The sequence below is a fragment of the Streptopelia decaocto genome, assembly GCF_964273445.1.
Source record: "Streptopelia decaocto genome assembly, chromosome: Z".
NCBI classification, from domain to species: Eukaryota; Metazoa; Chordata; class Aves; order Columbiformes; family Columbidae; genus Streptopelia; species Streptopelia decaocto.
The window spans coordinates 81327913-81351819 of record NC_138657.1 but is presented as its reverse complement, the minus strand read 5'-3'; the positions used below and the strand labels follow the sequence as shown (position 1 = coordinate 81351819).

Below are 23907 nucleotides of genomic sequence, written 5' to 3'. Positions count from 1 at the left end.
AAATGGCTAGGAGTTTGGAAAACAAAGCAAATTAAGCTGTGGAAACAAGGGGAGTTTAGAAGGGGCGGAGGATTTGAGCTGGGTTTGGTGGGGTGCTCAGGGTGCCGGGTCCCCAAACTCCGCCTGCTCCCCACCAGGTCCTGGGACCGTCTTCCTGGGGCTCTGCGGACCCCAAACAGGCTTGGTGGGTTTCAGCGGCACCGTTTCACGCCGGAGCCGTCGCGGTGCCGTTTGTAGCCGGGCCGGTTCCTCCGCACGGCCCCGTCCCCGCCGCAACTTCACCGCGCGCTTCGCCGGTCCGTCCCTCCCCACCCGCATCCCTTGGAGCTGCCGCTGGGTTGGTGACGTCTGACCTTGCCGTGGAGCGTTTGCCAAGTGACGCGGTGTTTCCGCCCTTCTCCTGGCCAGTCAGAGGCTGCAGGGTTGGAAGCATCTGAAGGAATGGGCAGATTTTTGGGGGAAAAGGTGAGCAAAGAGCAGAGGGCTGAGGTTGTAGAGCTGGTGTTCGAGGGGTGTTTTGATGGGCTCATCCTGATCGGAAAGTGGAGTCTGTCCAGGCGTCGGTTCCCAAGACATGGTGTAAAACAAAGCAATATCTTGAGGACAAAAGGAAGGCTCAGAAATTAAACCTTCCTGGAGCTTCCCGCCCTGCTCCGGCAGACGATGGGTCTCCCCAAGGAGCGGGTTTGTTGTTGTTATATCCTAGATATGACTCAGGAATTGTTGCCCTGAGGGTGGTGAGAGCCTGGCCCAGGTTCCCAGTGAGGGGGTGGATGAACCATCCCTGAGACACCCCAGGCCAGGCTGGACGGGCTCTGAGCACCCTGAGCTGGTGAAGATGTCCCTGCTCATCGCACGGGTGGCACTGCATGAGCACTGAGGTCCCTCCAACCCAAACCATCTGTGATACCAACCAGCGTGGTGCCGCATGTTATTCTGGGTGCGGATAACGAGAGTTCTTGTGCGGGGAGGTTTTACAGACAGAATAAAGAGTGGGAGAAGTCAATCTCAGTTGCATTAAAAGACAAGAGAGGAACTGAAAAATTTTGTTGATGAATAACATCTCCCGAGCCTCAGTTTGAATGGCAAGAGCCTCTTTCTTTGATCTGAATTTAAGGTGTCCCCTCAAACCAGGGGCATCTCCTTGTTGGCCAGACTGATGAGGAAGCGTACGGCTGGTTGTACGTCCTAAGGAAACACCTGCATGGTTCCAAAAAACCAAGAAAAGAGAAATACTAGTGCAATGCCACCTGCATTTTTTCCACATTATTCTGGTTTCCACGTTATTCTGGTTTCCGCGGGACAAGCCCCGATGATTTCGCTGGGAGGTGAGGAAGCTGCTGGTGCTTTTTGTGCAGATTCCTACCCCGAGTGAAAAACACAGCCCCAAATTTCTCTTCCAACACTCAGCTTCAAATGGGAGTTTTCCGGAACAAACACCCAGTTCCCGGGGTTCAGCGGCGGGTTGCGGGCTGGCACCCACCCACCTTTGGCCATGGGAAAATTAGGACCTCATTAAACCCCGCGCAGCTTTATTTTATGGTTATAACAAAGCTCTGCTTTTCGCTTTAAAGGGAATAAACACATTTAGCACCCGCAAATGAAGTCCAAGCAAGGCAATGACAAGATCCGCTGTGCAGTGGATGGGCTGGAAGTCCGTCTGTCCCAAGCACAGCCCCAAGGACCAAGGAGTCATTTTGCAGGCGGAACGCTGTGCCCTTGTTTTAAAACCGATTAAAAGGCAACGCAAACCCCCAGTTAAAATGGCTTAGTTTTTAGGTTTTGTTGAATTGCACAGCGTGAAAAAGCAATTGGGAAGGGCAGTGTGTTTTCCTTAGGCGCTGGCCGTACGTTACATTCAAAGGTACCGCAAAATTCACACGCTTGTAAATGTTCGACTCTTTTGGACTCAACCCCCCCCCGGTTGTGGCCCATTGTGAGCAGTGGGTGGGATGAGCTGGGGCTGTTTGGTTTAGCTTGAGCAGAGACTCCCTCTTCAGAGCTCTGCGGGTAGTGCAGAGCGCACCAGCTTGGGCCAGCGCACCCCGATGGCTCCGGCGCCGCGGCGGAGCCGCGGGGGTGCTCAGCGCTGCCTTGGCGGCGGTTCCGTAACGCTGCGGTGCGGGTCGGGTCCTGCCGGCTCCGGACACCGCTCCGTTCTTCGCCATGGACACATGGGCCTTTTTTCCCCTCTAAACTTGACGCACATTGCTTTTAATTTAAACTTTTCATCAATCTGTATAGTCACATCCACTCTGGAGGGTTCCCAGTGGAACAGACCCAAGCGATCCTTGTGAAAGATGTGGGTTTGGTGACCCAGCCCTGCCCGCACCCCACCGAACCCACATCCTTTACAAGGATTGGGCAGAAAACGCGTTCTTTTCAGTAAATAAATGTAAAAATAAATGGCCCAGCCTTCAATCATTATCTTTGCATAGCGATGTAATTTATAATTCCTTTTTCATTTGGGAATTAAGCTGAGTTTCCCAAGTGTTAAACTCGGCCCTTAATTTTTCCTATTGGAACGTGAGGCCAATTGTTAGGAAAAGGCATTTCAAGATTAAAAATGAAATCTCTCCGCAGTAACGTGATTTTGCAGCTTTTCTTTAGCTGTTAGCTGTAGATTGTACCCATTACAAGCAGTGCGGTGCCTTCAGATCTGCAATTAGCACTGCTCAGCCTTTAAATCCCGGCTTGGGTCGGCCTTTCTGAGGTGGTTTTAGGGAACGGTGGCTTTGGGACACGGTGGCTTTAGGAGACTGTGGCTTTAAGGAACGGTGGCTTTGGGACATGGTGGCTTTAGGAAACGGTGGCTTTAGGAAATGGTGGCTTTAGGACACGGTGGCTTTAGGAAACGGTGGCTTTAGGAGACAGTGGCTTTAGGAAATGGTGGCTTTAGGAAACTGTGGCTTTAGGGAACAGTGGCTTTAGGGAACAGTGGCTTTAGGACACGGTGGCTTTGGGACACGGTGGCTTTAGGAGACAGGGGCTTTAGGGAACAGTGGCTTTAGGGAACGGTGGCTTTAGGACACAGTGGCTTTAGGACACGGTGGCTTTAGGACACGGTGGCTTTAGGGAATGGTGACTTTAGGAAATGGTGGCTTTAGGAGACAGTGGCTTTAGGGAACGGTGGCCTTAGGGAACAGTGGCTTTAGGGAATGGTGGCTTTAGGAAACAGTGGCTTTAGGGAACGGTGGCTTCTGGGGCTGGGTCTATATTCATTTCAGCCCGTGTGCTTGAGGTTCTCTCCCGTTTCGGAGCAGGGTGGCCGCAGGGTTGGTGGGGAGAGCGGCGGTAATGACGAGTTACCTATGGAAGTTTCCGATGCTCCGTTAAGACCGATGCGCTCGCGCTCCGGCCGCAGTACGTTCGTTAACAGAGTCTCTGTGTTTTATCAAAGGAACATTAATTTCTTTTTGCCTTTACACTGAAGCAGTAAATGAGCAAAAAAAAAAAGCACCAGCGTGGCAAAAATATAGCAAAAAAAAAAATGCATCAAGAGTTCCAATAACTATTAATGTCGGTAAATGCATAGCAAAGCTCCCCTGACAGCTTCTTGGCACGCAACCTGGGAGGCCTACAATGGCTGGTTGTTGGTTTATTGTTATTTCATTTCGATGGCACGGAGCGCCTGTCCACAGGCCAGCCAGGCGGCCGCACTCAGCGCCGGGGCCGCCGGGGCCGCCGGCTCCGCGCTGCGCCCGTAACCGCGGTTCGCTCCCAGGCTGCCGCGCTCCGGCTGTTCGCTGTGCAGGGACGTCGTGCGTACGGGTGCAGGTGGGTGCCCAGTGTCCCCAGTGTCCCCCGGTGGGGCCGGGAGCCCTCCCCAGCGCCACCGCAATACCGCACGGCGTGGGCGGCGCAGCGGTTCACCCACGCCATCTATAAGAATTAAAGGCTCCCGTATTCGCTGCGTTCCAGCCAATAATGAAGTTTGAGCGGTGCAGCTGCCGCGAAGCCCGTGTTTGGGCTGGGGTACCCGGGTGTTGGAAGCTGGGCTTGCGTATCGGGCTGCGTTTCCAGATGAGAACATCTTAGGCTGCCAAAGGCGAGGCACGGCCAGCGCTTCCCAATGGGACGGGACGGTACGGGACGGGCCGGCCACCGGGCTCCCCGCTCCCATTGCCACCTGCCGGCGGCCCCTCGGGCTCCTCCATTGCAACCACGCTTTGGCGATGGTGCGCGGGAGTCCTTAACCAAAAAGATCCTCTCGTTTGCTCTGCAACACCTCATTTCTCCGCTCACAGTTCATTTATGATTCTGATGAGAGTGTTTTTTCAGGAAACACACATTTCACTTTTTGACCTAGGAGCATCTGTTAGAGTTTTTTTTTAATACTACTTTGGCATTCTGGAAGTGTTAATGTCTTTCATATCTGTTTAATGCTATTTAGGGATATTTATGATCACCTCTTGGTTACTTGGGGTAAAGTGTGTTGCGATTTTTTTCAAACAGACAGGAAAGCATTCATATGAGGAAACAGATTGCTTTAAACACGTGCTTCCTGTGACAGTAAAAAGAACAAATTAGATTTAACACTGTGTAATGAATGCATAAATGTGTACGTTTAAGCTTTTAAAAGCCTTACATTTAGTTCTGGCCTAAACCAAAATCAAGAATCGCCCAGCAAGCGATTTGAAGGGGGTTGAAAGCAGCGCACGGACCCCCCGTGTCCCCACGGGTCCCCTCACCCATCCCGCTGCCAACATCCGCGTGGGCGCCGCCGGTGGCTTCTGGTGGAGGAGAAAGAGAGAAAACAAAGAGCAAACAGCAATAGCGATGGGTTCAGTGGTCTGGGAACCAGCCTGGAGGTGCCGCCTGCGCTCCCCGCTGCATCCAACCCATTTTGGCCGGTTCTGTTCCCTCGCATCTTTTATTTGCAATCGTTCTATAAGGTTCTGTAAGGTTCTATAAGGTTTCTATAAGGTGCTCGTGTGGGTGCGGAGCGGGGGCTCTGTGCCCGGTGTCCCCAGCACCGCGGGGGGAACCGGCTGCGGGAAGATACACCAGGAAAATGCAGCGAAACGCCCCGTTTGCGCCCAGCCCGGCGCTGGTTTTGCAGCCTGCGAGGGTTCGGTGCTGAACACCGTTTGTGTGATAATTAGTGCACATCTCCCAAGACTTGGAGAGGTTCGTGTTTAACCTTTCTGCCACCGCCTTCTGCCAGAAAATTAAGGCGCCTTTTAGCATTCTCTGCTATTTAAGTAAATATTTTTGAACCATCTCCGTGCAACAGGTTTCCAAACATTTAAAGTATGCCGCAGGTTTCCAAAAAACTTCCTTTTTCCTTATATTTTACATGTTCTGTTTGTGCAAAATTTTGAGAATCACCATAAGGGCTTCTTTGCATTTTTAATTTAGTAACTAACATATGAATACATTTGCATATTAATTAGTTGCAGATTAAATCATGCATACATAATTGCCTCCTTACTGTGTTTAATGTTTGTCAAAATCTCCAGCCTGGTTTGATGGATGTCGTATGAAAGATTACAATTTGATGTACCCTTGGAAGTATTTACACCAATAACGCCGGATTCTTAATAGCAGAATTCTCTAGTTATATACAGTTTCTAATAAACACGTAAGATAGGTGCGTGTCCCTTTTGACTAGATTTTTTTCCTTGCACCAAGTCATTTACTATTCATAATCATTAATGCATCTCCTAATTATACAGCATATGTCTGTTAACCACTTCGGCGCCGGTCCCGCGGCTGCGGCGCCTGCATTTTGACTACAACTTGTATTATTTAACAGACCATCCCCAAATTGTTTCGGCTCTGAAATGAACCATCGCATCCCATTTCCCCGGCGGGGAATATTTGGAGGGAGAGGTTAAAATGCAAGGTGCATTTTGCGCTTTATTATTGAGGTTGAAGGAAGGAGCTGCACTGAATTCATGGCTGAAGGCTCCTCCGCTCTGGCTACTGCGGGAAATAACCAAGGACATTCCAAGTGCACAAAGAATCCTCACCAAAATGATCACGAATGCAGCGCCGAGATTCACCTCAACCTCAGCACACACATAGAAATGTCGTGGCTTTGCGTTCGCCTCTTTTTTGGGGGGTTTTTCTTAAACTTTTAGCTACGCTCAGATTGCACGTTCAGGTTGCGGCCACAGCTCCGGGGACCTAAAGTACTATTTTAATGAATCGAGGTTTTTAGGTAATTACCGCGGTTTTGGAGCGGAGGCTTTAGAAAACAATCAAAGCCCCAAAATGCCAGGAAATACTGCAAGAGTCCTGATAAAATCCCGAGTGCGGCTCCAGTGGATTTATCAGCAAGCAGTCGGTTTCCCCCTTAATCTGGCTATTCATGAGCAGCACTTGGAGAGAACCTCCAAATAGCCAGATTTTGTTAGGGAACTTGGCACTACCATGTGTTAGGCGGTTAAGTGTGAATTTGAGCAGTCGATGGGAATATGGTGCCGTGTCAGAAAACAGCGCCGGGGACGTGGGACCTCGCTCCCCACCTGCAAAAAGAGGCTTTTTGGCAAATGACGTCAGCTCCGGGTGCCTTTTTTTGGCATCTTTGTTCATGCAGGCTGTAACCCCTTCAGGTCAGGCTCAGCAGGGAAAGCCGGGGTTTAAAAACCCAGCTTTTAATGTAGCATCTGCATTGGTAGCGTTGAAAACGTGCTTTTGGAGTATTAATTAGGATTGCCGAAAGCAAAAGTTCATGGGAAAGTGTGAGCGTGTCGTTGCGCTGAGAGGTTTCTTCTGCGATACCTGCGTGTTTACAGTCGGTTTGCTGTGTATTTTAAGCGCGTGCGTTTCGTATATAAATACAAAATACACATATTTGCTGTAAAACGCACAGTGAAACCACTGTGTGGCCCTAATTACTCACAAAACCATACGCTTCATTTCAGGAGGGCCAGCAGCCTCACTTCTTTGGTCCAAGCGCTCAGGTTGCAAGGTATGTTTTAGCACATGTGAATAGTCAAAGGTACAAATGCCCTTTTCTCCTGAACGATTTTACGTAGTAAAGATAAAACGTCGTGGAATTAGTGCCATAGCAAGCGGAGCTGAGCCTTGGGAGCAATGGATGCTGGTGCTTCCGTAACCGCCCGCAAAGCCCGTGCTCAGATCTAGGCTGGATCCAGCTCCTTTCCCCTCCGCCAAAATGAGGTTTAAGCAGAAGGTCCAATCCTGATGTCTTGGAAAGGGAGCAGCACCGCAGAGGTTTTGCAGCGTGCTGAAGGTTTACAGGTCAGTTCAGCATCCCCAGCAAAAGAGGAGTGATGTGGTTTAGTAGAAGAGAAGTAACGGTGGGGCCTTCAGGACCGGCTGCTCCACCTTTCCGCGCCCTACCTGTCCATGGACCCAGCGGCCAAACCAAATTGTGCCGCTCGCAACGCAAAACGAGCCCACCAGGTTTCCCAGTTTTTCCCCAAATGCACCATCTCTACCTCTACTTTTCCCTGGCTCTCTGAGGTTAGGGCGTCTTTTCCAGCAATTTCCAAGTCCAGACCAAGTTGCATGGGTGTCAGGGTGACATCCTTGTCCCCAGCGTCCCCGGGAGCTCAGCACCGGGCGGCCAGGTCACCCATCACAGGGCGACCATGGTCTGTGTTTTTGGGGCACAGAGCTTGAGCTGTTCCCTTGGGAGGTCCCGTGCCCAAGGAGCGTTTTTGGGGACCCCCAGGAACGTTTTTGGGGAGCCCCAGGAGCGTTTGTGGGGACCCCCAGGAGCGTTTTATGGGGAGTCCCAGGCTCCGATCCCCTTGGCACCATGGACTGGGTGTCACTGCAGCACCGACAAGCTGCCAGTGGCCTCTCCAGGCTTCGCTTTCTCCATCTATACAAAGGGAAGCAGCCACAGAATCATATTTAACTGCAGTGAATGAGGAGCCGCGTTCCCTGCCCGGGTTCATATGGGGACGTGCAGTGAATGAGGAGCCGCGTTCCCTGCCCGGGTTCTTGGGGCGGAATCGGGGTGTGCAGGATCCACATCTCCGGCCAGTCCTGCACATCATTGAGCGGAGAGTAGCGCTTGGATCAGCCCTGCTCGTGCTTTACTATGAAAAAAGGCCACATTTTGGTTCTTAACATCAGCCATGTGTGCTGTCCACAACTTCTTCTTACCTTTTCCACATCTGTTTTTTGACCAGGAACGTGTGGAAGCCGCTTGGTAACACCAAACGAGCAGTAGCTCCAGCACCGATCGCTCTAGATTGTACTTGAACTGCAAAAGCAAAGATAATCCCTTATAATCGGAAATTACTCGTTCATTATGTGGTGTGTGCAGTCGGTGAACTGCTCCGTGCTGGCTGAAATGCTAAAAACCTCACTGTTCATTTGTTTTACCATTTATTTTAGGTTATAGTTGTTGTAGGGTCTGTTGGCGTTGCCATGTGGCGATGCCATCGTGGCATTGCCGACCTCAAGGGTTCAGATATTGTGAGTCAGCCGCCCTCCCACCCACAAAACACAAAGGAAAATGAGATCTGGAAAAGATTGGGTTGGTTTTATTAGCTTGTGGGCTTTTCTGCCCCAGAGTTGCCGTTTCCCAGCTCGCTCTCCTCCGGAGTTACCCGAGTTAAGCTCAGTCTTCACAATGAGCAATCTGAGATGGCGCTGTAACCAATGGCCGGAGGTAGAATGGTGGAAACCGGCGCAAGGAGAAACCGCGGCCCATGTGCTTTCAGTTTCTCTCTTGGCTTTTCGCGAGCAGTGTATCAAAAATAAACCTAGTGGCAAATGGATGCTTTAGATAGCCAGTCTAGTTTAAAACAGATGAGCTGTAAAGTGTGTTTCAAGGCTCTTTTTCCTTTGTAAGATGAGTTTTCTGGAAGGTGATGGCTAAGCCAGGGTGCCGGGGTCCAGGCCAGCTCGTGCTCAGCTCAACTCACAGTGTGTTAAACTTGGCTTATCTGGAAAGCAAACACTGGATGCCGGTTTGCTTTTCGATAGCTAGTTTTGATCTAGGGTTTTATGATGTTATAAACCTCCCGCGTTATCTAGTAAAGGCAGTCTGGACAGCGTTAGAGGCCGAAGCCGACCAGGTCTGGTGTGTTACGGATTGAGCTGGCGGGTGCTCACACCCCTGTCCTCCGGTTTGTTCACATCTCAGACCAAACCTTTGGTCCCGGATTCCAACCCGGTCGCAGCTCCCGCTTTGGCCAAGCGGTTTGTGTTTGGGGGTGTGCGGTTGTGCCCCCAAACCTGCTCTGGCTGCAGCAGACGTGCCCGTCTGACCTGTTCAGCGCATCATTTAGAAAAAAAACCCATAATTGCTAAAATACTTTAATTGCAATTATTTTGGAGTGAAGACGTCGTCCCCTTGGCGAGGAAGGGGGCGCTCGGGTGGTGCTGGGAACACGGCGTGGGATTCTGGGGGTGACGAGGGTTGCCATCCATAGGTGCTCTATAATATTAAAGCAGATGTATCCACCTTTGGCTGCTTTAAAGTGGCTTTTTAGAGACTCTGGCTTTTAGGGTCTGATTTGTTAATGCAGCATCTGTATAATGAGATATTTATGGTGCATTCAGGCTGTGGTGCACAGGTATCTGAATGTGAACCTCTTCCTGAGGAGAAAGCAGAGAATATTAATGTATAAAAACATAGGAAAATAAGCGTTACCTTTTGCTGCAACAGTTGCAAAAGAGACAATTATAAGTGTTAAAAACTAACTCAGTTTGGGATCCTCCAAGACCAGCAAATGGCAATTGCTACCAAAACCGTGTCTGTCTGGATGAGGTCAATAGGATGCAACTTGTTCTTGTGTTTATCAGCATCTGATGAGCTTTGTGGGCTCGGGTCGCGTCCCCTCCGCTCAGAGGCACCGGGGCCGCCCCTGCGCACGTGCTTAGGAGGGGATTAAGAAACTTTTAGCTCAGCTCTGGCATCTCCTAGAATAGACCTGGCTTTGGGGACCAGAGCTGGGCTTTGCGTCTCCTTTTGTTGTCCAGGAGAGGAGCTGGTTGGAAAAGGCTGGTGGGACGTGTTCGGTGGGACCTCTGAGTCCTGGGGCAGTGAAACTCTTCCCATCTGGGCATCCAGAGCCACTTCTCCACCCACGGCGGGTGGGTTTTAATAACTACACTCAAGGATTTGGATAAGAAGGATGAGATTATCCAAGTGACCCAGACTTAGAGGAATACTGGCTGTTTTAGTCTTCTTCCTTGATATTTTGCCATTATCCGTTGCAATTTGTGGCTGCAAGCTTCTCATCCAGCTGATCGCTTCCCTGGCTTTGCTCCTCTCCTGAGGACCTGACTCGATCATCTCGAGGGGCTTTTCCAACCAGAATAATCGTGTGCTTGCGTGACCCCAGGTCCGGCAGCGGCACCTCCTCTGGAATGCCGAAGGAATGGCGCCTGACACCCAAAGTGCTGCCATAACGTGCTCTCAGAGCATTCGATGCATCTGTGAGGTTGTGTGTGTGTTGAAGTCCCCTGCCCTTTGGTGGCATTCCCTCTGGGTGCAGTATAACACCATATTTACCAAAACAAAGATTTAATGCTCACCCGTGACCCTTTCCATGGGAACAAGTACCTTTGGGGTGATGGGGACGAGACGCCAGTTGGAGGTGCTGGTGGGGAAGCTGCTCCTGCTCCCCTCGTCACCGCTCCCCGCCACGCTGCCAACCTCTCGTTAAGAGCAAGGCCGTTAATTACAGCGTTGCCGGCACTGCTCTGCGGCGAGGCCCGGGAGCTGGGGGCGGAGGAGCCGCTCGGCAGATGCCGGCGCGGGGGCTGCGGGGGGTCCCGCACAGCTGCACCTGCAGCCCCCCCGGCCCTCGCAGCAGCATGGCCGAGCTGCAGCCCGGTGCTGCATCCTCCACGGTGCTGCTGCCGCATCCAGCAGTGCATCCTTCCTAGTGCTGCTGCCGCATCCAGCAGTGCATCCTTCCCGGTGCTGGTGCCGCATCCAGCAGTGCATCCTTCCCGGTGCTGGTGCCGCATCCAGCAGTGCATCCTTCCCGGTGCTGGTGCTGCATCCAGCAGTGCATCCTTCCCGGTGCTGGTGCCGCATCCAGCAGTGCATCCTTCCCGGTGCTGGAGCTGCATCCCAGTGGTGCATCCTTCCCGGTGCTGGCGCCACGTCCAACAGCGCATCCTTCCTGGTGCTGGTGCCACATCCCAGCAGCGCATCCTTCCCAGTGCCGGTGCTGCATCCAGCAGCGCATCTGTGCTGGTGCCACATCCGGCAGCGCATCCTTCCTGGTGCTGGTGCTGCATCCCAGCAGCGCATCCTTCCTGGTGCTGGTGCCGCATCTGGTAGTGTATCCTTCCCGGTGCTGGTGCCACATCCAGCAGTGCATCCTTCCCAGTGCCGCATCCAGCAGCGCATCCTTCCCGGTGCTGGTGCCGCATCCAGCAGCGCATCCTTCCCAGTGCTGGTGCCGCATCCGGCAGCGCATCCTTCCTGGTGCTGGTGGTGCATCCAGCAGCGCATCCTTCTTGGTGCTGGGCTCTCCCACAGCCCCGTGAACCACAAATCCGCGCACAGAACCACCACTTCTCCTGGTCCGGCGCAAATCCCCGACGAGGCCGCGTCCTGGGCAGATGCGGGTCCACAGAGCCCGGCGTTGGGACGTGAAAACACCACCAAAGGTGGGACTGTTCAAAAGCTGCTTCTCGTCAGGTCACAGCCCGTAGGTTTGCAGCGGTTTGCTCTGTAGCGTGGCCTCGCCGCATCTCAAAGCCCTACAGACGGTCGGAGTCTCTCTGGCTGTTATTCATAATATGTGTGTCATAGAAGATCCACATTTCTATGTCTGAAAAAATATCCGGTACAATCACAAGTTTCTGAGCGAGGCAGGAAAATATATGAAAGTTATCTCAATGTATGTGTCGAACGCAAATATGATACGGTAAAGCGATTAATTGTTATTGTCATGTGTTGAGAAGTGCGTTATAGTTACGGGCTGACTCCCTGCAAACCGCATCAACTTCTTGCCGCGTTATGTACAATATATCCGTACTGAAATCCTCCCGTTCAGGAGAATGAGGGAACTAATCTGGATCCAGGTTAGGGGGGATCATTCCCACAAGCTGCAGCCGTCTGCAGGCGTTCCCGGCCACATCGGTCGCGGTTCGAGCCGCGGGTCCCTCCGCTCCCGGATCGACACGTGGATCGCTCAGAGCCACTCGTGCCAGCCGGGAAGGGTTTATCCCGCTGGGCTTGGGCTTGTTCTGCGGCAGCAAAGCCGCTCAGGGAGATGGTTTAAAGCTCCATCCCATCTTAATTTTGTGGTAAAATTTGTGCTAGTTTTATAACTTTGCGTAGAGCCGTGAAACTGCAGCTTTTATTACGAGAGAAAACACCGTATTTCGCAGTTGGAAAACCCAGGAAGAAGGGAATAACTGGCTTTATTTCTAGGTGCTTATTCAAACCAGAAGAGGTATTTTTAATAAATGATCAAAGCGCTTTATTTCGCACCTCTGGAGCACGGGAACGGGGTCTGCAGGAAGTGGGTTGTACGCGGCACTAAAGGCGGGTTTGCGGAGCGTTTCTGTCCTTCCTGCGCGGTGTTTTGTGCTGCACCGTGACCCGCGCTGCTCGGCATTTTTGGCCTGATGTATTATACGCTGGGGGTGGTTTAAAGGTTACAAATGCGATCTTGTCAGATTGACAACTAACTGTTCTAATGAGGAAAAAATCCTCAAAGCATGAAATTTGAATGAAATGTGTGATTATAATTCAAGTACTGTTTACCCCAACCTCTGGGGACCTCCCGAATAAATGCAGAACAAGTGAGGTAGATAAACCTCTGCTCGTTCTCCCCTCCCGGATTGTTCCCCCCTCGCCCATACGCCACCGCGCACGCCAACCCCATGGACCTGGCCGGAAAAGTAGGGCCGAAAACTTTGCGGAGGGCTCGTGCGGCCGTCCCTTCGCGGGTGATGGATGCCGCTACCCCAAAGGAGCGAGGAAATAGGTGCTTTGAATTATTAAAGTTGAGCCCGGAGACTGGCTGTATGCTCGGCTGGCATTTGCTTCGGCATATGCAAATGATTTAGTTTCATTTGGGATCGATTCCCGGGGGCCCTCCTTTCCTTTCCTGTGATGCTCTGAATTTGGCAAGCTCCAGTCCCGACGTGCCGGGGCGGGGGGGGGGGTTGGATCCGCTTCCCCCCCATCTCCTCCCTGTGTTTGCCCGGGCTGATATTTTTCAGCAGCGCCCGGTGGGCCGGGACACCGAGGTATTTGTTATTTTAAAAAAGGGGGGAAAAAAAGGAATGTAAAGAAAAAAGAGCAGGGGGGGCTGCGCGGGGCTGCGCGGGGCGCGGCAGCTGCGCACAATGCTGGGAGCGCGCCAGCAGCACGGACAGATGGCGGAGTTATTAGATGTGCATCATACGATTCCCTTCCTGCCACTCGCTTTTTAATCAAATTAAAACAAAAAAAAAAAAAGAGAGAGGAGAGCGGGGGGGGGGTTTGGGGGGGGTGAGCGGGGGGGCAATTAAGCGCATTTGTATTCCGGGCGGTGACGGGCCGGCCCCGCGGGGACGCGCCGGGCGGTGCGCGGGCGCGGGGCGGTGCGCGGGCGCGGGGAGGTGGGGTGGGGTGCGCGCTGGGGTGGGGGGTGTGCGCGCAGCCTCCGCCCCCGCGCGGCGAATGGTCTCGCCCTGCTTTGCATATCGAGCGCGCCCGGGCCGGCCATATGGGAAGATGCGAGTGCAGGAATTGTGGTGAAAAAAGGGAGAAGCGAGTTTGAAATAAAAAGTTGGGAGCGCGGGCGCGGAGGGGGACGGCGGCGGGACCATGTACTGCGCATACACGATCCCCGGCATGGGCGGCAACTCCCTCATGTACTACTATAACGGGAAGGCGGTAAGCTGGCGTGGCCACCGGCCGGGCACTTTGGGCGAGCGGGGGGCGGCGGGGCCGAGCATCCTCCGCGGGGCTCCGCGCTGGGGCCGCGGGTGCGCGGGTGCGGGGCGGCCGGCCGGCTGGGCGACTTTTTGTTCGCCGTTGAGTTTTTCTTCTTCTTTTTCTTCCCTTTTCTTTCTGTTTGTGCGCGCTACAAAGTGCGGAAAAGTTTGGGGTGAAGTCAAAGTAGCGCGAAGCAAAATAAACGTACAAAAATTCCAAAGAATGGGGGGGGGCGGGAGCGGGGCCGCGGGCCCCCCAGATCCGGCTCAAAAAGTACTGGTGAGATAACGGAAAATGACCAAAAAAGCCCCATTTTCCGCCGCGGCGGAGTGACTTGCCAGTGCTGGCTGACTTCAGCCCCTTTTTCCTTCTTCTTTTCTTCCCCCCCCCCCGCTTCCAACAGAAACGCTTTATTTAAGACAAGGAAAAAAAAGCAGTGTGTGGTATTTTGTGCATAACCCCAGCAGAAGGTTTAGACGTGCCATCTGGAGGGTTATTTTTTTTCTCTGGCTGGGTCTTGAGAAGGAAAAAGTATTTCAGTATATTTAAAATATTTGGGGGGGGGGCGAGGGGGAAGGGTGAGGTGAGGAGGGGAGCTGCTGCTGAACAGAGAGAAGAGAATTTGGGGGGGGGCAGCACCCAAACTGCACCACTCTGGGCTCTTTCAACTTTCCCTGCGTTTCATCTGATCCCAATCAGCGCAGAGTTAGGCCGGGGAGCTGCCGGAGCTCTAAGCCAGGCCTGGCTGGGCCGGAGCGCGGGATCCCGCCGGGGTGCGAGTGAGTGTGCAGGCATGTGCGGTGCGGCGGAAAAGCCGCGCTGCTGAATCAACATCTGGTTGAATAACTGAGATTATTTTTAATTCTTTTTTTTTTTCAATCTGCTGGGTTGAGAGTTGCGGGCCTCCCCCTTTGTTTTGAACACTTGGCGAAGGACGCGTTGCGGTAGCGCAGGACACTCGGCTCGGAGGCAATTTGCACGGGGAGAATAACTGAGACAAAATTCTAAGAACGCAAAAAAATAAAGAGTTGGAAATTCACTGCGGGGCTTTAATTTTTTTAATGACTTATTCGTATTTGGGGGCTGCGGGGGCTCCGGCCGGAGCCCACCTGACGTTCCCTGCGCGGCAGCGCCAAAGTTGCCAAGCGCCGCTGTTGATCCTCCGCCGGCAATAAACCGCGGGCGCAGCGGCGCCGGGGCCGCGCTGGAGCACCCCGGCACCCACCCAACTTCATTCCTCTCACAGGGGCGAGATGAGCGTGGGATGAGCCGAGGGGGAGCCGGCTTTGCCTTTTGCTTTAGTTATTTTTTCCCCTTCATTCTGTTGTTTTTGTGCGTGCTTCGGTGTGTTTTGTGTTAGCCTGGCCGTGCCTGTCACCCCGACACCAACCCGCGCTGTCCCCAACCCCGCGCCCGGCCACCTCCTTTGTGTTGGGGTCACATAAAGCAGGACGGCCCCGGGGGTGACAGGCGGCACAGAGCGGGGGACACGGCGCGGGGGAGCGGGCCGGGGTGTCCCCGCGCCGGGCAGCGGGGACAGAGCCGCATTGTTCAGCCGCCGCGCATTGTGCGGCGGGGACACCGGGGACGCCGGGCGGCGATTGTCCCCGCGCGGCTCCGCGCCCGCTCGCGCTCAACTTTCCTGCGGCAGGAAAACACAGAGTTCTGGATTCCTCGCTGGTTTTTCGCTCGCAGTGACAAGTCAATTAGTTGTTGAAATTCGGTGTGAACTCCCTGAACCGCGAGCGGGCGGCGGAAGCGGGGCTGCCCTGGGAATAAACAAAAGAAGGGGGGAAAAATATGCAGCAAGAAAGTCATTCCAAGGCGCTCTGAATGGATGTGCTGGGGGAAGAGCAGCGCGGTTGGGTACGGCAGCGCCGAAATGGCTGGAAGAAAATTAAACGGCCAGAAATGCGAGGTTTGCAGAACATATTTCTGCAAGTTGCCTTTTTCCCCCTGTCTCGCCGGGCGGTTTGGGAGAGCGGCTCTATGGGGGGGCACTGGGTGCCTCTCGCCGGTGTTCCTCGGTAAGAAATCCTTTCCTTCGCCTCTCCATTTGTGTTAGAAAACCTTAAAACAATAGCAAAACTGGTGGAAAGTGCGCTGGCCGATGGCGCTCCGCGTTCGTGGCGTGCCGTGGAAACGTTGCGCTCTCCCTTCACTTCTTTGCCCGAAAATATTATAAAAAAGGCATTTTAGCGAGGAGTTGGAAATGTGCTGTGTCTGTGATTAACTATTAACGCTCAGATGACGTTGGGAGCAGGGAAATGAGCTGGTTTTGGGCAAGCCCGGCTGCTCGCTCCCGAGCGTCGGGGGTGTTGGGATGTGCACGTTACCTGCCGGGGGAGGGACGCGGGGTCGCTGCCGAAATCCATCCTCACAATTGCTTATCCGCGATTGCATCTCCCCGAGGTTTTAATAAAGTATTATTTGGTCATAGGCAATATATTGAAATGCATGGAACTATAAAGAAGAAATTATTGCAAATGGAAATGAAAAACAAAAGTGGCAAAATTTTCTTTTAATGGTGTCTTAAGATCACATCATCAGCTCCCGCCACGCGCATGTGTTAAATCATATAGGGAAACCTATAATTATTGTAATTGCTCTTTTTGCTTTATCCTAACAAGCTTCAACCCATCTCTCAAACTAGTTGTTTTGAAATAGTTATTTGTCAAGTCATCAAATCACAAAAAGTAAATGCTAATGAGTTTTTCCTGTTTACATTCCGCCTGCTATTCTTATTATAAAGCTTTTCAACTCCATAAAGTTCCTCGCTGAAGATGAATGCTCCGTGGTATCGTTGCGCTGATGGGCCGGGCCGGGGAGCGCAATAACTCCATGTGCCACCCTTAATAATGACAAGTGAGGAGTTGTGAATGGCACCCGGCTCTGGGAAAGTGCCCTTTTTTTGAGGAGAAACGGCAAAATCGAGCTTGTCCTTGCACCCTTTGCCTGGACCGGCGGTAATTCAGCCCCGTGTTTGTGGTTCATGGTTGTTGAAAGCAATGCTGGGACGTCGGGAGCGCTGATGCGCATCCCAAATATCCATCAGCAAAAGTTGCCCGTTATCGAAAGTGTTTCCAAAGGGCAGGGGTGGATTTGGGAACAGAGCGAGGCTGGATTTACAGCCCCTTCATCCCCGCGCATCCACAGACGGGGAGCTGGGGCTGCGTGATGGGAAATCCATATGTGTCCCTCCATACGTATGGACAGAAGAATGCTCCCTCTGCTCGGGACGGGGAGCGGAAGCCAAAATAGCTGCAGGATTTTTCCAATATTTGGGGGGTTCACGGAAGGGCTGTGTGTTTATCCCATAAATTAATATAATCGTGTGGGCTCCCTACTGATACCAGCAGAATTTAGTGAAATATAGCTAGGTGCATAAAACAATATATCTAGTTATATATGTGCGTGCCCATTTGGATGCAGTCAGTGATTTTGTCTTTTCCATCCTGGGGGAAGGGAAGGGACAAAGAGCAAATTTATTGAGGATCTTTGAGTTTGCAGAAATAACCGTAGTGCTGTTTTTAAGGCTCAGGATACCTTAGTATTGAATTAAAATGGACTTTTGGCAGGTCCGAGCCCTTTCTCCGTTGCACACGACAGGAATGCGAGCGGCCTTGTGCTTGCAAAGCCGCGTTTTGCCGAAAGATTGCAGCAATTAGTAAAGCTCAGTCTTCTCGCAGGATGTTACGCCGAATCTTAGTTTTAAATACGCTTTGCATATGCTGATGAGGAGTGAACTTCACCCCCTCATCTGTGCCAGTTGGGAAATGATCGGGGTGTATTTTATCTCCAAAAGGAATTGTAAATCGAATGGTATCGGGTTCTAGAGGGACGGTAGGCATGGCAGATGATGCTCGCGTGTTGACATCTTATAACAGCGAATATTATGAGCTGCTTTTTTGTGGGCAGGGCCGGGGGGGTTAACAAAAGATCTAATGCCTGGTGCAGTCTTTAAATACCTTTCCAATTGATCTACAGGAAATTGTGCAGAAGAATTGTTTGTTTCCTGTTGCCGTATAAATCTGGTTTGCATTAGACTTGCTTTACTGTAAAATTGCCGTGGCACTTTGGAGACGTGGGATTTGCTGCTTTTGCACAGGGAGTTGATTTTGCAAAGCGAATATCAGTGTCGGCCGCTTTCTTTCTGATTTTACGATGCTGCGTTGCTGGTGGAATTTGGGTTTTTATTCCCTTTTTTTGCTTTTTAAGTGAAGTTTTGCAGCCTGATGAGTGTGGGGGGAGCCGCTACAAGCACAAGATACCCACACACAATTCCCTTCCTTCTTTTGCTCTTATTTCTCCGCAGAGCTGCTGTTTGTGCACCTTGCGGGGCTGCTCCATTTGCTGCCCACTTTGTGCATCTTTTAACCATTCCGGTAGTTTTTTTCCCAAACAACCTATGAGAAGCCACCTTAAAAATCATTCTTTCCAAATCGCATAACGGGGTTTTAATACGTAGGAAGATTCCCCGTGTCCCTCTACCGCCGTGGTTTCCAGCAGCGCTTGCGGGGCAGCGTTGTCGGGAAGGGGCTCCCGGCCCTTTCGACGCGGGATAAATTGTCATTAGGGAGCCGCATTCTCCCACCCCAGCAGGTAGCGCCAAATATTGAGCGGCTGCTTTTGTGCCGCCGTTGCAAGGCAGGATCATCGGCCCTAAAGCCGAGCTCGCGCGGGGGAACGTTCCCCCTGCAGAATTCGGGGCAGGTCGTGCTTGTCTCAGCTCACCGAATTGATCTGGCTTCACTTGGCTTTTGTTGTTTGTGGCTTGGCTTTTGGTTTTGTGCGGGTGGCGTTTATTTAATTTTCCTCGTTTTTTTGCTTTTCCTGCAAAAGTGTTATTATAGTATATATATATAGTATAGTATTATTATAGCGGTATCTCTCGTAAATCAAAGGCACTTGTAAAGTTGGAAGTTGGCTGCAGAATCAACCCGTGGGCGCCGAGGGATTTGCCCCTTTGTGCCGGGGGTTCTCTGGGTTCCTAAGCCGTGGATCCTCTGCGCTTTTTCCCAGGCAGAGCCGTCCGTATGGATCGCAGCGTGCCGAGCAAACCAGGCATTCAAACCTTCCTTGGACATTTTAAACTGGCGTGCAGACAGACCCTGCAATTTGTCGTGTTCGGTCTGACTCTTGAGCTTTGATTTTTATTTGTTTTCTCTACGAGTTGTGCTTAGAACATTAATAATGCTTCGGAAAAAGATGTTAGAAAGGAGGGAGGGAAGCTAAAGAGGCCCAGGTTGGGCAGAGGAAGCGTCGCGCACCTGCAGAGCTTTACGAGGTGCGTGGGCCGCTCGGGCTGCAATGAGGAGCAGCTTTGGGTGGGACACGGGGGTCCCGGGGCCACAATCCCGCTCGGGCCGGTAATCGGAGGGGCCGGTTGTGGCGCAGCCGCTGCCATTGTGTGCGGCGGGACGCACGGGGACAACCCCGGGACAGGCTCAGCGTCCCTTTGTCACCTCGGCTTTGCGGGGGGGCGGCCGTGCTGCAAACAAACCTGGCTGCTCTCAGCACGGCTCTTTGCTCCCAAAGCGGCGTTTCCCAATGGCACTTTGAGTTCATCCAGCGGCCGGTGGATCCAACTATGAAATCCTGCTATTAGCCCTATGCGTTGCATTTATTTTTCCCCCAAAATCCGCACAAATAACTCATCCCTAAGGACGCCCGCATGGAAAAGGTCTCGGCCACCATATCTAGCAACCCCTTTTTTTTTCCCCCTATTTTTTTTTTAAAGAATAATGCCAAATTACTTAATGGCTTTCTAATGAATAAAACAAACCAAATTGATGTAACATGCATATTTAAACCCATTCAGCTAAGTACCGACGTGATTAAAATAATCAAACGTATTACTTAAAAAATTAAAAAGGATAAGTTCTGCACCCCATTATTTTATTGACTTTGAAATCGAAATTGCAGGAGTGTTGACATTGCTAATGGCATTATGGAGCTGAATGGGGGGAGAAGGTTGGTTCTGGGTGCACCTGTGGTGACGGGGTTCAGTGGGGGTGGGACACCAGGGACCCCCAGGGCATTTCCAGTCTCCCTTTGCTTTTTGCTGCAGCTCATTTTTGCAGCCGAGCCATTACCAGGCTGCTGGAATCTTATACAGCTTACAAAACAACATGCAAATATTACACTCTGATACCTGCAAGCCAATATAAATATATAAAATATATATATAATATAGCCATAATATAGCAGAGCGCATTATTGTGGGTGAGAATCCAGCTTGGTAAGGCTAAAACTTCTTTCCCCTTCTGCCTTTTCGCCAAGTATTTGTTATTGCGCTCTCTGCTTCTTTAATTTGCTGGTTGGAGATAAAGAAATATTCCAGTTCAGCTGCTCTGAAGTGTCGCTTTGCCCCCACATCAAATAGGCGGCTAACGAGCTGCAGAAGGAATGATGGAGCTATCGATGTCCTTTAAGTGGTGGTTGGTGGAGGCGCTCAGGCAATTACACGCGTGGAGTTACGGGACGGTTTGAGTTCCTGCCATTTCTGAACACCTGGTATTTATTGCGTCTCTCGAAACGTTTCCATAAACGCACCCCCAGGCTCGCGGTGGCCGTTGGCCTGGAGGTTTATCCGAATTAACCCTGTTTGCAGAGGGAAGCAGGAGGGCCCTGGCCTGCTGTCCTGTCTGCGTGGCAGCCCCTGTGCCCTTGGGGACGGCTGTGAAACTCCGGGGACAGCAGCTGCTTGGCCTGGTAACACCTGGAGAAGAGACGGGGCAGCGCTGGAAACCGGAGCCTGGGACCGTGAGCTGATCCGCAGGGCCTGGGGACAGCGGTGTCACCTCCTGCGGTCACACCGGAGCCACCAGCCCATGGGGACAGCGGTGTCACCTGCCGCGGTCACACTGGAGCCACCGGCCCATGGGGACAGCGGTGTCACCTCCTGCGGTCACACGGAGCCATGGCTCATGGGGACAGCGGTGTCACCTCCCGCGGTCACACCGGAGCCATGGCTCATGGGGACAGCGGTGTCACCTCCTGCGGTCACACCGGAGCCATGGCTCATGGGGACAGCGGTGTCACCTCCCACGGTCACACCGGAGCCATGGCTCATGGGGACAGCGGTGTCACCTCCTGCGGTCACACCGGAGCCATGGCTCATGGGGACAGCGGTGTCACCTCCTGCGGTCACACCAGAGCCACCGGCCCATAGGGACAGCGGTGTCACCTGCCGCGGTCACACCGGAGCCACCGGCCCATGGGGACAGCGGTGTCACCTCCTGCGGTCACACCGGAGCCACCGGCCGATGGGGACAGCGCTGTCACCTCCCATGGTCACACCGGAGCCATGGCTCATGGGGACAGCGGTGTCACCTGCCGCGGTCACACCGGAGCCATGGCTCATGGGGACAGCGGTGTCACCTCCCGCGGTCACACCAGAGCCATGGCTCATGGGGACAGCGGTGTCACCTCCTGCGGTCACACCAGAGCCACCGGCCCATGGGGACAGCGGTGTCACCTCCTGCGGTCACACCGGAGCCACCGGCCGATGGGGACAGCGCTGTCACCTCCCATGGTCACACCGGAGCCATGGCTCATGGGGACAGCGGTGTCACCTCCCGCGGTCACACCAGAGCCATGGCTCATGGGGACAGCGGTGTCACCTCCTGCGGTCACACCGGAGCCATGGCTCATGGGGACAGCGGTGTCACCTGCCGCGGTCACACCGGAGCCATGGCTCATGGGGACAGCGGTGTCACCTCCTGCGGTCACACCGGAGCCATGGCTCATGGGGACAGCGGTGTCACCTCCCATGGTCACACCGGAGCCATGGCTCATGGGGACAGCGGTGTCACCTCCCATGGTCACACCGGAGCCATGGCTCATGGGGACAGCGGTGTCACCTCCTGCGGTCACACCAGAGCCACTGGTATGGGGACAGCGGTGTCACCTCCCGCGGTCACACCAGAGCCACTGGTATGGGGACAGCAGTGTCACCTCCTGCGGTCACACCGGAGCCACCCGTATGGGGACGCTCAGGAGGCCACGGGGGTCCCGGGGACACGGGGGGGTTTGGGTGCTCCGGCTGCTGCGCCAGGTTCAGCCGCCCAATCCCATATTCCCTTGTCTTTCCCAGCGCTTGAGCCTCGGAACCCATAAATAACAACGGTCTCCAGGACAAAACTTGCCGCTCGCTATTTTTGTCAGGAAAACAACAACAACTGGCGTGGCCGCTTTGCTGTTGTTGTTTGTTTGACTTCCTAAATGAGTGTTTTCCGAAGCGCTCCCCATTTCCCAAGTTAAACACATGTTGTTTGCGGCCGTTCATTAGAATACAATGCTCAGCGCTAATCTGCTCCGGGCAGAGTTGGGATGGACGGTGACTGGTCCCAGTTCAGCGCCGTGTCCCGGGGGCCGATAACCACCATCCCTTGGGATGATTTCTTTAATTATTGTTATTTTTAAGTATTTTTCTCTCCCCAGCCCACCCGTTCTCACACTGTGACACGTATATTAGAGGGGGGGTCGCTTTGAGCAGCAAGGTGGCTGCTGTTGAGCGTCTCTGGGACTGTGGAGGATTCATACCCAGCACCCAGAATCAGTGAATCCCCGGGGAGCGCCGTCTCCCCCGCCAGCACGTGTGCCTTGTGGAGAGGGGCTGCCGGTTCTGCCGGTTCTGCCGGAGCCAAGAGGGGGCATCTTGTGGGTATAGAAAATGAAATGAGCCATATACGTGCAGTGCTGCACCGATGGGCTGTGGCAGGAGCCGGGTTGTGCTGGTGCCACACACGCAGCGCTGGGGCTGCGGTTCTGCCGCGGTGGCACGCAGGGGTCTGCCCCCATGGCACGCAGGATGTGCCCCGGTGGCACACAGGGATCTGCCCCGGTGGCACGCAGGATGTGCCCCCATGGCACGCAGGATGTGCCCCCATGGCACACAGGGATCTGCCCCGGTGGCACGCAGGATGTGCCCCCATGGCACGCAGGATCTGCCGCGATGGCACGCAGGGTGTGCCGCCATGGCACGCAGGATGTGCCCCCATGGCACGCAGGGATCTGCCCCCATGGCACGCAGGATGTGCCGCGGTGGCACGCAGGATGTGCCGCCATGGCACGCAGGATCTGCCGCCATGGCACGCAGGATGTGCCGCCATGGCACGCAGGATCTGCCGCCATGGCACGCAGGATGTGCCGCCATGGCACGCAGGATCTGCCGCGATGGCACGCAGGGATCTGCCCCCATGGCACGCAGGATGTGCCGCGATGGCACGCAGGATCTGCCGCCATGGCACGCAGGATGTGCCGCGATGGCACGCAGGATGTGCCTCGATGGCACGCAGGATCTGCCGCGATGGCACGCAGGATGTGCCGCCATGGCACGCAGGATCTGCCGCGATGGCACGCAGGATGTGCCGCGATGGCACGCAGGGATCTGCCCCCATGGCACGCAGGATGTGCCGCGATGGCACGCAGGATGTGCCGCGATGCGCAGCGAGAGCTTGTACATGTTCCAGAGATCGGGCCGAGCTCTTTCATGTGGTGTGCTGTTAACTCATAGGATGCTAATTTGCTTTCAGTGTCTCGCTGGCTTATTTATAGCCTTAGCGATTTCTCATAGCGACGTTTACTGTGTTGGGGGAGAGAAAAGAGGGAAGAAAGATCCAGTAAATAAAACCATAACAGCGTAAGCCGTCCTTTTCATGTCCTGCAGCTCTGGATTTGACCTGAGAGGAAATCACGGTGTTTTTAGCTGGTGGGACAAGCTCCTGGATCCCAGGGGACCGAGCTGTGGCCGGTAGCGTACAGGACACGCTCTGTGCTCCAGCACACAACACACACCGCGCTTTTTGTTTTCGTTTAAAATCAGATTATAAATGCATTCAAACGCAACTGTTCTCTACTGGAAAATACTTTGGGGAAGTTCAGAGAGTTCAGTGCAGAACGGCGGCACCTGCGTTTCTGAACGGCGTTTGAATGGGATGGATGCGACTGTGGAAACACCTTCACGTCCATCTCTGGGGTCCACCCAGGGCGATTTTACAAGGTTTTGGGCACATCTGGCAAACTGTCATTTGCAGAAAAAGGGATGTTTTTTAAGGTTTTTTGGTTGTTGTTGT

The 23907-nt window shown here is 53.3% G+C and overlaps 1 protein-coding gene across 17 annotated transcripts in view; it reads left to right on the top strand.

The window, feature by feature from the left end:
• Positions 1-23907, top strand: part of TCF4 (transcription factor 4) — a 170425-nt gene that overhangs the window by 103335 nt on the left and 43183 nt on the right. For 2 of the 17 annotated variants that reach the window (XM_082075355.1, XM_082075354.1), the window contains exon 1: positions 13623-13786. The exons of 14 other annotated variants lie outside the window; for them this stretch is intronic. In XM_082075355.1, the coding sequence (XP_081931481.1) occupies positions 13718-13786 (69 nt within the window). In that variant the 5' untranslated portion in view covers positions 13623-13717. Of the gene's footprint in view, positions 1-13129; positions 13156-13622; positions 13787-23907 lie in introns of those variants that run through there. One more of the 17 variants, XM_082075357.1, reaches the window with a different exon arrangement.